The sequence below is a fragment of the Talaromyces stipitatus genome, genomic scaffold (genome assembly GCF_000003125.1).
Source record: "Talaromyces stipitatus ATCC 10500 scf_1105507295523 genomic scaffold, whole genome shotgun sequence".
In the NCBI taxonomy this organism is placed as follows: Eukaryota; Fungi; Ascomycota; class Eurotiomycetes; order Eurotiales; family Trichocomaceae; genus Talaromyces; species Talaromyces stipitatus.
Window position 1 is genome coordinate 479,650 of NW_002990113.1, and position 12,926 is coordinate 492,575.

The 12,926-nt window shown below is 45.2% G+C and overlaps 6 protein-coding genes across 6 annotated transcripts, besides 4 other annotated features; 1 reads left to right on the forward strand and 5 right to left on the reverse strand.

The window, feature by feature from the left end:
- Window positions 1-691: part of a mobile genetic element that runs on past the window's edge.
- TSTA_061350 (uncharacterized protein) lies at window positions 8-853 on the reverse strand (the record flags this gene model as incomplete). Its single annotated transcript, XM_002339991.1, has 2 exons — window positions 8-374; window positions 486-853. The coding sequence occupies 2 exons, from the start codon at window positions 851-853 to the stop codon at window positions 8-10; spliced, it is 735 nt and encodes a 244-aa protein (XP_002340032.1).
- Window positions 854-1,104: 251 nt separating this feature from the next.
- On the reverse strand, window positions 1,105-2,905 carry TSTA_061360 (uncharacterized protein; the record flags this gene model as incomplete). The annotated part of the gene is made up of 2 exons (XM_002339992.1): window positions 1,105-1,664; window positions 2,125-2,905. The coding sequence occupies 2 exons, from the start codon at window positions 2,903-2,905 to the stop codon at window positions 1,105-1,107; spliced, it is 1,341 nt and encodes a 446-aa protein (XP_002340033.1).
- A 534-nt stretch (window positions 2,906-3,439) lies between these two features.
- Window positions 3,440-3,484: a microsatellite.
- Window positions 3,485-3,487: 3 nt separating this feature from the next.
- TSTA_061370 (uncharacterized protein) lies at window positions 3,488-4,394 on the reverse strand (the record flags this gene model as incomplete). Its single annotated transcript, XM_002339993.1, has 4 exons — window positions 3,488-3,707; window positions 3,926-4,032; window positions 4,088-4,145; window positions 4,222-4,394. The coding sequence occupies 4 exons, from the start codon at window positions 4,392-4,394 to the stop codon at window positions 3,488-3,490; spliced, it is 558 nt and encodes a 185-aa protein (XP_002340034.1).
- Window positions 3,842-4,153: a mobile genetic element.
- Window positions 4,395-6,329: 1,935 nt separating the features above from the next.
- Window positions 6,330-6,355: a sequence feature (AT_rich).
- Window positions 6,356-7,177: 822 nt separating this feature from the next.
- TSTA_061380 (monooxygenase, putative) lies at window positions 7,178-8,596 on the reverse strand (the record flags this gene model as incomplete). Its single annotated transcript, XM_002339994.1, has 2 exons — window positions 8,078-8,596; window positions 7,178-7,995 (listed from the first exon to the last, which is right to left on the reverse strand). The coding sequence occupies exons 1-2, from the start codon at window positions 8,571-8,573 to the stop codon at window positions 7,178-7,180; spliced, it is 1,314 nt and encodes a 437-aa protein (XP_002340035.1). The 5' UTR covers window positions 8,574-8,596.
- A 659-nt stretch (window positions 8,597-9,255) lies between these two features.
- TSTA_061390 (trichothecene 3-O-acetyltransferase, putative) lies at window positions 9,256-10,608 on the reverse strand (the record flags this gene model as incomplete). The annotated part of the gene is made up of 2 exons (XM_002339995.1): window positions 9,256-10,325; window positions 10,377-10,608. 2 exons carry the CDS (start codon window positions 10,606-10,608, stop codon window positions 9,256-9,258), a joined length of 1,302 nt encoding a protein of 433 aa, XP_002340036.1.
- A 671-nt stretch (window positions 10,609-11,279) lies between these two features.
- Window positions 11,280-12,478, forward strand: TSTA_061400 (short-chain type dehydrogenase, putative). The gene is made up of 3 exons (XM_002339996.1): window positions 11,280-11,434; window positions 11,487-12,182; window positions 12,268-12,478. Exons 1-3 carry the CDS (start codon window positions 11,392-11,394, stop codon window positions 12,438-12,440), a joined length of 912 nt encoding a protein of 303 aa, XP_002340037.1. The 5' UTR covers window positions 11,280-11,391; the 3' UTR covers window positions 12,441-12,478.
- Window positions 12,479-12,926: the final 448 nt, after the last annotated feature.

Consider the following 12,926-nt stretch of genomic DNA (forward strand, 5'->3'; position numbering starts at 1 on the left):
TGCTGATCTATTTTGTAGGTGTCGCTTGCTCAGCTGCCTGATTGATTGTCTCAACTAGATAGTGGATTGCCTCATTGATTGCCTCATTGTCATTGAGCTCCCTTGGGTGCCAATTATATATGTCCATCAGTTTAAGGAAGAGGTCCCAATCTGTTGCATTCCACTGCTTGCGAACCAATGGAGGAACATGTATAGCTGTAAGGTCAAATTGAGTGGAGATTGGGACATGATCTGCTCCATACCACCACTCTAGCTTGGTGTCGCAGCTCACTACCCGGTTGGCTAGATTATGCGATGCCCACACCAGATCAATTGTAGATTTGGCGTTAACCCTCTCATACGTGATCGTGCCTGGTGGCAAGAGCTGCTCAAGCCTATGCTCATCCATAAGATTAATCAATTCGGTGGCCTCCTCGTCAACGTGTCAGTACTATGGGCCCGCCCACAGCAGGTGATGTTAGTTGAAGTCCCCCAATACAATATACTGCGCCCTAGGTGCCATGGCGGTTTGCAGGGCGCTAATTATAGATTCCTCGTTGCTATTGACTCCTAGATTGTATATATTATGAATATGGATGGTTCCATGGGCGGCTGTATGAAGTATTAATGTGCTCAGATCTCTATTATGGTATTGGACCTCCCATGTAGCTAGATCTAGCCCTCTATTGACGTAGAAACAGACTCGTGGGCGTTTCTTGTATTCTTCCTTGGGTGTGGGCTGTAGTAGGATATGGAAGCTGCCCTTGAGCGCTAGTGAGTATGTTGTTAGTGGGTCGGTATGTTTGTTGATGTAGGATTCCTGGATAGCCAGGATATCGTAATTTTGCACCTCGCTCTCACCAAAGAGATACATCTGGACCTTGTCCCGTGATTTCCAGCAGTTAGCCTACAGGATTTGTAGTCGATTGGTGTTACAATATATTACTGATTGTTAGCCCAGGTGCTGTCTTTAAGGTTCGTGGTTATTAGCGTATTAGCCTCCTGAGCTGGCTCGATTGGCTCCTGAGGGGCTTCGTGGATTGATAGCTGGGTAAGTTCATCCTCAGATGAGTCATCATCTGGGATTGTACGCACACTCTTACTTTAGCGGACAGTCCTAACAGCTTACACATGTGAAATTTCTAGTGGAGCAATATCTGATTGCAGAACCGGGGTTCCTGGTGGAGGCTTCGTATTCTGACGTGCACATGTGTTATATGTATATTTGATCTGGGTCTCAGGTCCTGTCTTAGGTTCAGGATTAGGATCTGCATCTATAACTAGATCTTTATCCCACTGCGCTCTCATAGGCTTTTTCGAGGATCTATTGGTAGGGTCACCTGATGTAGGGCTTATCAGCTCAGGCTCAGATCGTTCTGCCACTCGTTTTCGGGCGGCTGCTGCGCTCTTACTTCTTGAGTTGGCAGATCGACGTGTGGTGGCTGTACGAGCTGGTGCGTGAGGACTTCGCTCTGTATTGGCTGCTTCAGCTGGTGTAGGGTCATTTAGTGAGATGGCTCCGGGCTGACTATTGCCAGGTCGTATCACAGGAGTGTGATATTGTGGGCCGTATGTACGTCGTTGATGTGCCTCTGCAAGGCATGTAGCTCGTATCAGGCACTCCCTCGCGTATGCAAAGTGTTTTGTATTGAGTCTCTTGGCAGGATCTTTGATATGGATATTTTCTGCGGTGCAATTAGCACATTTAGCGTATTCTTTCTCTTTCAGTGTAGGGTAATCCCCTGTATCATGAGATCCAGCGCAGTACGCGCAGCAGATCTGGCGCTGATAGTGCCTGGCGATATATTTATACATCTGACACTTGAAGCACTGCTGGAGATTGGCTGCTTTGTCGTATATGAGACATTGTGCTGTCTCCCTTAATAATAAGGCCGCGTTGGATTGCAAAATTAGCAATCCTTTCATCATTAAATATGACTACAAGATGGGTATTTATGAGCTTCTGTTCCTTGATCTTATACTCGCTTAGAAGCCAGCCCGTGTGTGTGACATTCATAGAGGCTGGAAGCTGCGCGAACACCGGGGCGTTCTCTGAGGTAAGCGTGGTTATGAATTGAGGCTGTTTGGGGTTGATATTTGTGTTGACGCCGTGTACAACGACGCCCTATATATATTTTTGTATACGTGCTTCGTTTCCAAATGCCCTAATCCAGTCCTTCTTACGGGTAAGCTGGTTGACATCGTCCACTATGCCTAGTAAGAGTATAATATCGCCACTAGGTAGTATACAGGCTGCCACAATTCGTCGATGTGCGATGGTGGTGTCTTGAGTGCTGCGTATTACAAGATTTGCCTTCTCCACCACCTTATCCGGGAATCGACGTATCGGGTTGAGGATATTTGGATCGGTATGTTCCAGATAGACCTCTAGGTCCTCCTGGCTTGGATATGGGGTTGATGGCAAGCTTCCTCCACTACTCAATCCCACGCTAGGGACCGTGGGAGGGTTCGAGGGCACCTTACGTCCCCAGGCCTGTACGTACGACTCTGAGCTAGTTGTCACGTGACTGAAGCTTGGAGAATTTTTCGCGGTACGTGTCCCTGGGGATGTTGGGTGGCATATTGCCTCCACCAGGCGGTTCGTGTTGCTTTTGGTCGTAGTAATCTCTCGAGAGGCCTGAGATACCTCTTTCTGCGTCTTTTCCACGTGTAATTCGACCTTCGCGAGCCGCTGCGCTAGTTGCTCATTCGTAGGCGTATTCTTCACCCTTCGAGCCAGGTATAAGAATGCGTCAACCACGGAAGTAGAGAGCTCACGGGGCATGCCAATCTCCAGTGCTTCTTGGTGCTTCTTCAGTGCCTCGAGATCTTTGATGGCTGCAGCTACATATGCGCGTATATCAGGGTCATCTGCAAACCGTGGTTCTGGCCACGGAGTGCCCTTTTTACCTCTTTTCGGGCCCATGCTTCAACCGCGTCGATTGAGCAGGCGAAAGTTGGTAAATATACTGTCAAGGAGGTCTATTTTCACTGAGATTCTTTCCAGCAGTACTTTTTACCTGCGTGGGTGCGTTTTCATAGGTGCGCGAGGTTTTTTTTTCTCGATTGCACATATAAACCAACACTTACTGCAAAAGTTTTACCCAAGATTCTAGATCTTTAAGTGATATGATTATGTCGTGGGAAAGGGTCTATGGCCTGCTACTAGAATAGTTGGAAAATTGAATAATAAAACAAGGTGCTAAGGATTTCACTAGACCTCGCCACGACCCGCGGGTCACCCTGACGACCGGGACCGCGACCCGGACCACGGAGGTTCTTGGGTCATCAGCCCCAACCCTGACCCTCCATAAGGGGACCTGACCCTCAGGGTCGTAAAACAGTGCAAACATCATCAGGTCACGAGGTGCATAAATTCTGTAGATTTTAGCGGTATTTTTGCGTATCTTAATTATAGCATTTATAGGTCTACTTGGTTAGCTCTAATCACCCTGAAAGCATTGAATCAAAATAAATTAAATGAATTAAACAAATTAAACTACATGTTCTACATCTCATATCCATCAAGCAACCTTGAACGCTTGCGAACTCTACCTGACACTCGGTGCTGAATCTTTGGTAGAGACATAATCTCACTATTATTCTCCTGGTCACTTTCCACATCCTTGGCTATATCCCTTAGGCGTCTTTTGCCAAGTGCCTTTGTAGATGGGCTATGCGAAGTTGCTTGGGGCTCTGTAGAAAGCCCTTCATCCTCTTCATCATCACTAATTAGATTAATAGTGATTTATTGCTAAGTTCTCTCTTCCTTTGCAGCCTATATCTCCTGAGTCAAAAGATATTCAGAGAGCATTATTCACTCCTCTTCATGAATCTTGAACCGTGATATACACATATACATCATAAGATCTGAGATTGTTTGAGGCTGTAGAGAGCCTCGGCGATAATGGCAGATATCTCATATAGAGTTGAAAAGCCACTCTACTCCTGCACCACTAGCTGGAATAGAGAGAACATCTTGTGCAAGCCTTGCCATTCCAGGGAATTCATCTTGGTGATATTTCCACTAGGTTCGAGGTTGGGCATTTGGGACTATGTCTAAAAGAGAAATTAGTAATTATTCCCATTGAGATTAAGAGATACTCACTGCTGTCAAGATATCTTGCAAGCTCGTCAGACTGAACTGGCTGTCAAATCTAAGATTGCTATGACTTATCCCAAATATAGGCTAAATTAAATTCATCTGTTGCCGTACTCGTTGGGGGAGCACCCAATATCTACTACTCCTGGGCAAGATTCTCCGAGTACTTCTTGAGAGAGGACTCAAGGCTCTGGTGATAAGTTGCTTGGTAATTAATTCCGCCTTCCTCTGGGTCCCAGTCTGCGGTTGAGAAGAACTGAAGTTTATCCTGTGGAGAAAGAATGGTGCCAATGGCGTAGAGATAACTATCCATGTTGTCAGTGTTTTTATAGTAGATTGAGAGCTTGTCCTTTGCTACTTCAAGAGATACAAGTATTACCTGCTTCTAAGCGACCCTCTTCTGTCTAAGCTGTCTAATTGACTTTTCTAGGTGGTTAAACAACTTATTGTAGACCTTAAAAACCTGATGGATAGTAATATCCTTGGACTTTAAGAGAAGGGTTATGAATCGGTGAAAAGGCTAAAGAATACAGATAAGATAGTCTACTTGCCGCCACTACTTCTAACTCAAGGCAAAGTGCTCTTGGTCGTACTGGGAGTAGAAAGCATCGAAGGTCTACTGGAGTTTCTTTGCGTGTATAAATATTAAGAACGTGGAGTTCACCAAGTAGCAACATCCTGGATTGGCACAAGCTTTAGCTCCTTGGTTTGCAAGTTGTAGAATGACTCTCAGCGCTGAGGACTCGCATTGATATAAATCGCAAGGCTTCGAATCTAAGAAACAGATTAGGATAATGAATGAGGATAAAAGCCACGATGTCGCACCTTATTCAAAGTGTCCACAATCTCGCGTTTCTACTGTCTTGCATGAAGACTATCCACCTAATCATCAGACCATGTCTGCTCAGCCATATCAATCTTTGGAGCAGCCTTCATCTTCCTAAGGAGATCTTTAAGACTCAGCTGATTTGGACTTGGACCATCATCAGCAATATATTCAAGAAAATCCAAGGGTGGACCCTCATAAGTAGATAAGAATATGTTGGAAAACTGGGACATGGTGACGATGGTTGTGACGGCCTAGAGCTACTGGTGCAAGCTATTAGGAGCTATATATACCAAGAGAATTTGATAAGAAGGAGAAGGGAAAGGAGGCCCTACTCTGCTAGGGCCTTGGAGGCTCTTTTACATCCTATCCTTTGCTAGAGCGCTCTACCCCTTTCAGACTAATAGTGACTCCTTTAGGCTAATAAAAACTCCTGTAAGAATGCCTTTCTATTGAGAATAAACATATATGCAGTTCAAGAACTCCAACATTAGGCTCAGCCCGTGATAATAGTTAGAAGAAGAGAAGACTTACCAGATTTCCTTTGCAGTTCAGCAAAGGACTCAGGAGTAGTTGAGTCTTGTAGACAATTGCCTATCTCTGTTAAGTAGACGCAAGGAGATAAAATAACAGATCACATTTGATACTCCTCATGCTAATTGGCTAGAACTGGGGTTCGTGAGGGTCAGCCTGAGGGTTGTAAGAGTCATTCTAAGGGTCGACCTCGCGACCCTACGACTTTAGCAGAACATAATTGAGCATGATCGATATATTTCGCTCAATTTCGACATTAAGTCAGAATTATCGGAAGTTTGAGGCTACGAACCAAGAATATCAGAGTTCGAACTTCTTCAGATTATAATATAACTACCTTCTATAATCAAAATATATATTTTCCCATCGTTACATGCCTCTCTCTCCAACTCTTCACAATACACACCACAATGGTTTTTCCCAGGCAGAAAAAAGGTATAAATCTAGTATTACCAAGCAAGAAGGCTTATTCAGAAGACATATTTCATAAAAATACATAGAGGTTTGATAGAAAACAATGGATTCGTAGTCGGACATACGAAACAGGTATAAGAAACACGAATTTATGAATATGTGTCAGCAGAGTTATCCATCCTAATTAGGGAAAGCGTGAGAAAGTTATGCATATGCGGGCCGTGAGGGTCGCTTGGCGGGTGACCCTCCAAAGATTCTATGACCCTCAGGTGCGGTGAGGGTCGCGGGTCGCGAGGAGGGACCCACGGTCCGGGTCATGGCGAGGTCTACGCAGTATCCTGGGTGGGAGAATCATGTCGCTTCTGTACAAGTCGATATTTTTACAGTCATAGCTTAGCCGACGATCGGTACTGGGCAATGAGTAGCGAGATTCCAAGAAGTCTTAAAGAGGAATAGTGGTGGTATAATAGAGGCATAAAAATTATTATATTAATATATATCCAAATCTTTCGTAGATTATGGATAGATTTGATTGAGTTATTGGCATTTTGATGTCGAATGGTGTTTTATCTAGAAGGTTGTTCTGTGAAAGAATGGAAGAGATGCAGAAACAGAGGGTTATTCGTGGGTTATGTAGTTAGGTATATATCAGTTCAGGGGTCGACAAGTGTATATGTCAGAATTGACATCTGATGTATTTCTTCCCGTATACATCTAACCTGCCTAGGCAATAAGTGCATAATTAGCAGAGCGTAAGCTCTGCTACTTTCCTATATGGAGAGAGCCTACCGTGGTCAGACTCACTTTAATATAATTGCCTGAATGAAATGAAGGGTAAAAATATCAGCAAGCTCGCCAGGTATGTATCCATTTAAGAATATTACAAGAACGTAATTGTCCTCCAGATCACGATACCACTCTTCCTGGTTCCATATGGGCCTTGCCAGCGAGTATACTAAACAGAGGTAGTACCTTTCCAAGTACGTTTATACACTCCATAATTATGGTTGATTCCCGGCTGCCTGATTTTGAAGCTCAATCTGGGACAATTTTATGTAAACATTGATTCTGTTTAGCTAGGGTTCCGTTGAGTCGGAGCCGACCCTGGGAACGGTGTGGGTAAGGCGCCGCGACAGGTACCGAGATACTTAGTAGGGTTAGGGTTGGCTTATGAGTAGAGGAGGATTGTCACTTTCTAAAAAGTTTTATTTTCAACCTGACTATATAGGGAGTTGAAGCGAGACCATAGTAATAATAAATAGGAAAAGCTAAAGGATTTACTAACTAATATTTTTGACGATCATACCTTGGGAGACATGTGCTCAAGCTCCGACTCTTTGTTTGTAATACTCAGTTGTTTCCTGTAACATTTGACCGATGTCGTAATCCCAGATTTTATGTGATCTCCAATACACTTCTTCCTCACACTTTTTCTTGTCACGACCAGTGGGCTTGTACTGCCACTCGTATATTTCGCCGAGTATGCGACTACTTTCGACAAGCCATTGAGACCTCTCTAGCCTTACTGCATTGTAGGTAGCCAGCGCCGCATTCAATACTCCTGAGCGAGACTTGTCTGGTGACTCTAACAAAGTGGTTTGTGCAACCTCAATGACAGTTGCTAGCACGGTGACGTCTTCAATGCCAGCTCCAGCACCTGCACCATGATGTGGAGAGGATGCATGCGCAGCATCCCCAGCAATGCAAATACGGCCATGGTAGTATGTGGATGCAGGATGGTCATATGTGTCGAATATGGCCCATTCATCCAGGTCTTCCGGAAGTAGATTCATAATTGTCCGCACCGCGCCACCAAATTTCGAGAAACCCTCTATTGCACTCTTCTTTTCCGCGGGTGCAGATAGTTTCTCAGTATATGGCCACTCACCAGGGTCGGTTACGAAGGCCACCACATTCATCAACTTTCCACCAGCAACTGGAAACGTCAACGTATGGGCATCGGGTCCGAGATGCATAAGCCGTGTATTAACTTTGGACTCCCCAAGTGCTGGCAAGGCTTTTTCCATGGGAATTAGACCGCGGTAAGCCTTTTTATGCGTATATGCAGGGTATGATGCAGGGTTATTTTCTCCCAAGATCAGCTGTCGAACGCGAGAGCGTATGCCGTCACAACCGATGACTACGGTCAAGATTGGTCAATAAATATTCTTGAAAAAGCTTGAAACTCACAGTTCCGATCAGGTGAAAGGGATAATTGTTACCTAAATCAGCCTCAGCGATTGTACCATTGTGGAATTTCAATAGAATCCTTTCATTTTCTCCTTGATCGATTATAGTGTCGAGGCATGCTCCAAAGGTGACACAGCCTTGAGGCAGATGGTTAACTAGCTCCTTCAGGAACTGTGCGCGGTGGCAACCCTCAAATCCACGTTCGCCTAGATACATATTGAATAGGAGATCTTCCTTCACCGTGTCTTTATCGTTATTAACACCACTGAAGCCATCCACCCACTGGAACCAATCCGACGCATTTTTAGATGCAACACTTTTGAATGCTTCATGGATGCGTGGGTCTAGGGCCAGCATTGCTCGTTCGGCATTAGGAGTGAAGCCAATTCCAGCACCTATTTCGCGAAGACTTTGGGCTCGCTCATAGATGTGAAAATTAGTATTTCTCTTTTGTAAACCCAGTGCCAGGGTAAGCCCCGTGATTCCACCTCCAATAATGGCGACTTCAATAGCCCTTGCCTCTATCATCTCTGGGAGTAAGCTCGTAAGGATTGAGTGAGAGTAGACGTTAGTAAGTGAATGTGACAGGAAGATGGCTGTATTTTGCAGAGCATGCCTGAGGTACGGAGTGATTTTTAGCTTTTTGTGGTCAAGACACAACTTTAAATAACTTGAAAGCACTAGTAAATTCCTAGTAGGCAATCATTAGGAAAAAGATGGGGCCGGCAGCCAGCTGACTCGCTGACCCTCGGACTGGAGCAATAGTTTCGGAGAGGAATGGTCCTAAATTACAGGCAAACAACTCCCATACGTTTTTGCTGTCAGCCAAGGCCAGGTCACCATCTGATCTTGACCTTATCATTGTGCTGCTTCGGTCTGCGAGTTTATGTCCGGCAGTCAAAGAATTCCATTTTGTGGCGTCAGCTTTTCTGGCTCCATGTTCATGGGCTTCGTCTATCTCTCGTATCAGGACACATTATCTATTATGCTTGACATTTTGTATTCTCTAGATTTAGCGTTTCATGAGTAGTAGGTATATTGTCTATTTCGATGTATCCGAGAAAACAGCTACATAGATAAGTCACTTGCTGTGTTTAACGTAAGTAGCCAAGATACGTAGGCAATTGGGTCCAGTTTTAAAATCTAGGAGCAATGAAACATTGCAATACACTTTGCTCTGAAAGATGAAAATAGCGGTTTTCCTTGCAAATTATCCGATATATTCAACGGACGAGTTCCACTCTGGGTCATCTCGAAGTGCTGCAATGTCCGCCTCTCCCAGGCAGAACAGCGCATCAACATCGCCGTCAAGTGTCTGTGGCATGACGTAGATAGTGCTTGGAATTGGTGCAAAGGTAGGTCGACGGACGAGTGTTGGCTCTCCCAGGGGTCCAAAATTCGCCTTGTACAGTGGTACAGAGGCCATAGATGAAGTACCCATATCGGTGTCAGCGTTGAATTTGCCCGCATACGCAATGTTTCGCTTATCATTCTGGCGTGAAACAAAGGTTGTGAAGCTCCGCACGAATTCCGCGTCTATCTGATTCAAGGTCTTGCGTAACTCTGAAGCTACTGCGGCCAATGGTAGATCAATCAGTTCTTGGAAGGAAAGCCAGGTGGTGGCATTTGTTACCGACACACCCATGTAGTCGAATGGAATTCCCATGGTTTTACGAATATCAACGGCTCTCGTAAATTTCGACAGGTCATCCGGCGTGTTTCGTCGACGCAATCGGACAGAGGTTATACGCTTCCACAGAAACGCACAAAGTGCATCGTCACGAGAAATAAATGGCACAGTCAGATGTGCCGGGTTGCTGGCTTCGGTCTTAATGGCATTGAGCTTCTCACTGGAAAAGCGGAAGAAGCACCAAGCGAGAAGTGAAGGGAGTGGTCGTCGAACAGCTGGAGGGGGAGGTCGAATCAAGTGGCTGTGGTCAAGTAATGGTTCTTCAGGTCCAAGAAGAGGAATCACTGTTCTGCGGTCTAAGTTTGCCGCTTCGATAGTGCTAGCAGGGATCTCCTGGCCTCGAAGTGCAGTTGCAATCACGTTAAGCATTGCAAGCACACCACCACCATCCGACATGTTATGCTGGGCCGCAAAATCTAGAACAAGACCGCCCGTCAAGAAACTAGCCTGGATAAGTAAAGCCGGTGCAGGATCTGTCTCGGATTCCTCGTAGCTGGCTGGAAAGGCATTTTTCGGTCCGATCACTGCACCGTCTAACATCGATGCGGGCCCCTTTGCAGCTACGATCTCCTGGTACGGAGGAAGCAGATCTGTGCAATCTTTCACACGAAGTATTGAGTTTGGAGGTGAGAATTTCGCACAAGGAACACTCTGAAAGTGGCCACTGCTCTCCGGACCGCTACCCACATTAACAACTTTACCCCCCAGCCAAGGAATAGCCGCCGTGAGCTTAAGAGCCGCAGATTCTAGTGATTGTATTATCTCCTCACGGTTACTGGTATCGTGCAATGGGAATCCGACCATGATGTGATTGTATGCTTTCAGTAGCGGAAGTTGCCCAAGAACATCCTGGGTAAGCGCCGGGTCGTACATGTTCGGATATGTATGTAATTTATTTGCGATTTCGTTGGAGAATACTGATGTGATACGAGATAGCTCAACTTATCAATTAATTGCTGATTGTCGTTTAAACATATATATGGCAAACACAAGGGTCCAATATGAACTTACTGGAGTAGTTTGGGTCTATGACTTTTAAATATATATCAATTCAAGCCATCATTCACGATGCTTTTCATATTCCAGGACAGTCCCAAGACTCGAGCCTAGCTCCTAACACGAGATTGCGTACATCTTAACAACACTTGGGAAGCAGTTATCAAACCTGCCGTAGTATGTGGGGGGAAAACTCCGAGCCAAAAGTCCGGACCGGCTATCCATTGAAGAAGATCCTAAGATTAGCGGCCCGGCCCCTGACACGATAGCAAGCTAACCCCGTCTTAGCGGTTACTGCGGGGCACTAGTAGTGCCAAGTGATGGGCCATAGCCCCATTCTCGGAGTCCGGCCTGATCGGTGGGGCTGATCTAGCTACAAATGGTTATTAACTATAGAAGTATGTAATTTAGAGAGAAGCCCTGATGAAGGTATTCGGCGTAAGACCAAATATCCATGTCTGACAAGAGCCTAGAATAAGTGTCTTCTCGTGCTTGGATTTCGTATATATAAAAAGGTAGGGATTTCGCCTGTGCGCGAAGACCTAGACGTCCACTTTTTTTTCAACGTCGTAATGAATACCTGCCTCACATATCTGATTCGACTCATTTGAAAGTCCCTCGTACTCCAAGGTTTATATTATCTTTTCCCTTTCGGTCGTGATGCCACCGCCCCGTGGAACACCCAACATATTGGAAGGACCTGGTTAGTCTTACTTCTCGAAGACGAATAAAATTGTGCTCATATCTACATATAGGCGACTACGATGTGACGTCGATTATTCACAGTGAGTCCTATCCTGCGATAGACTCTCGACAGTTCGACTTCTCGGGCAAAGCTATTTTCGTTACTGGGGCCTCGCGAGGGCTCGGCTGTGCAATGGTACTTTCATTTGTTCGAGCAGGCGCTTCTTTTATTGCTGCTGGTGCTCGATCCGACATGTCCCATCTGGCCAAAGATGTAGCCACCACGGCAGAGTCCACGAATCGAGAAGCTCCCAAATTTTTGGCAGTCAACCTTAATGTAGCCGACCCGAAAAGCGTCGAGGACGCTGCTGCCCTTGTTGAGCGCGAGTTTGGTAGAATTGATATTGTCATCAACAATGCGGGTCTACTCGGCTCTCATGGGGGCATCACTGATACTGATCCTGAAGAGTGGTGGAATATTATGAGCGTCAACCTTCGCGGCCCATATCTCGTTGCTCGATCATTTCTACCCATGCTAGTAAAGAGCCCAAATCCATATATCATTCAGGTCACTAGTGTAGCAGCTCATTTACTAAACCCAACATTGACCGCATATCAAACATCAAAAGCATCATTATTACGATTTACCCAGCTTATTGATGCTGAGTACGGTAAACAAGGTGTGACCGCATTTGCCATTCATCCAGGGAATTGTCCCACAGACATGATGGGTGGACCGGGTGGATTGCATGATTTTGAGAAGCACAGTGAGTATGACCCTTTCCATCCGCTTCTTGTTTATATTCCAAGGTACATATCAGCTGACTCCATTGTCTGTTCTTGTTATCATAGTTTTTGTTGATTCCTCAGATTTGAGTGCAGACACCATTGCTTTCCTCACTGCGGAGAAGCGCCAGTGGCTCGGTGGACGCTACATCAACGTGACATGGGATATGCCCGAATTGGTAGCGAAGAAGGACGACATCGTTCAAGGAGACAAGCTCAAAAATAGATTTGTATTTTAAGTGGGCGGCATACATTGAAATAAATCTTGATCCCGCATACTCAAGGATAATACCGGTAAACACATTACTCAATCAGATATAGTGCGAACGTAATGTGGCTCTAGAATAATCTAATGCTATATGGGTATAGCTACCAGAAAAGACATGTACCCTGTTCGTATTAATTAGATGAGAAGATAGTCATAGAAATTAGACGAAGGTTATCCAATAGAATCTAGGATGACTCCACAACTAAGGCAGGATGTTGGGCCTATCTTTGCACAGTTGTATCCCTTTCACACGGTTTGTCATTCTTTACAAGACTGTCATGGTTTATCAGTGGCGTGATACGTGATGGGTGGACCGGAGTTGATTTCAAGTTTCATGAATTATAACTAGTCTCCACGACAAATAATTCCTTGTATGGAATTCTTATTAGAATGAGTGGAACAAATCCCACACGCATTTACTTCCGATATTCGCATATATTCTGGTTCGCTGGAGAAG

Excerpts from the sequence above, each read along its gene's own strand:
- TSTA_061400 (XM_002339996.1), top strand. The coding sequence starts at position 11,392 with ATGCCACCGCCCCGTGGAACACCCAACATATTGGAAGGACCTG. Across the intron at positions 11,435-11,486 it reads CAACATATTGGAAGGACCTG|GCGACTACGATGTGACGTCG; the intron begins GTTAGTCTTACT and ends ATCTACATATAG. Across the intron at positions 12,183-12,267 it reads GCATGATTTTGAGAAGCACA|TTTTTGTTGATTCCTCAGAT; the intron begins GTGAGTATGACC and ends TTGTTATCATAG.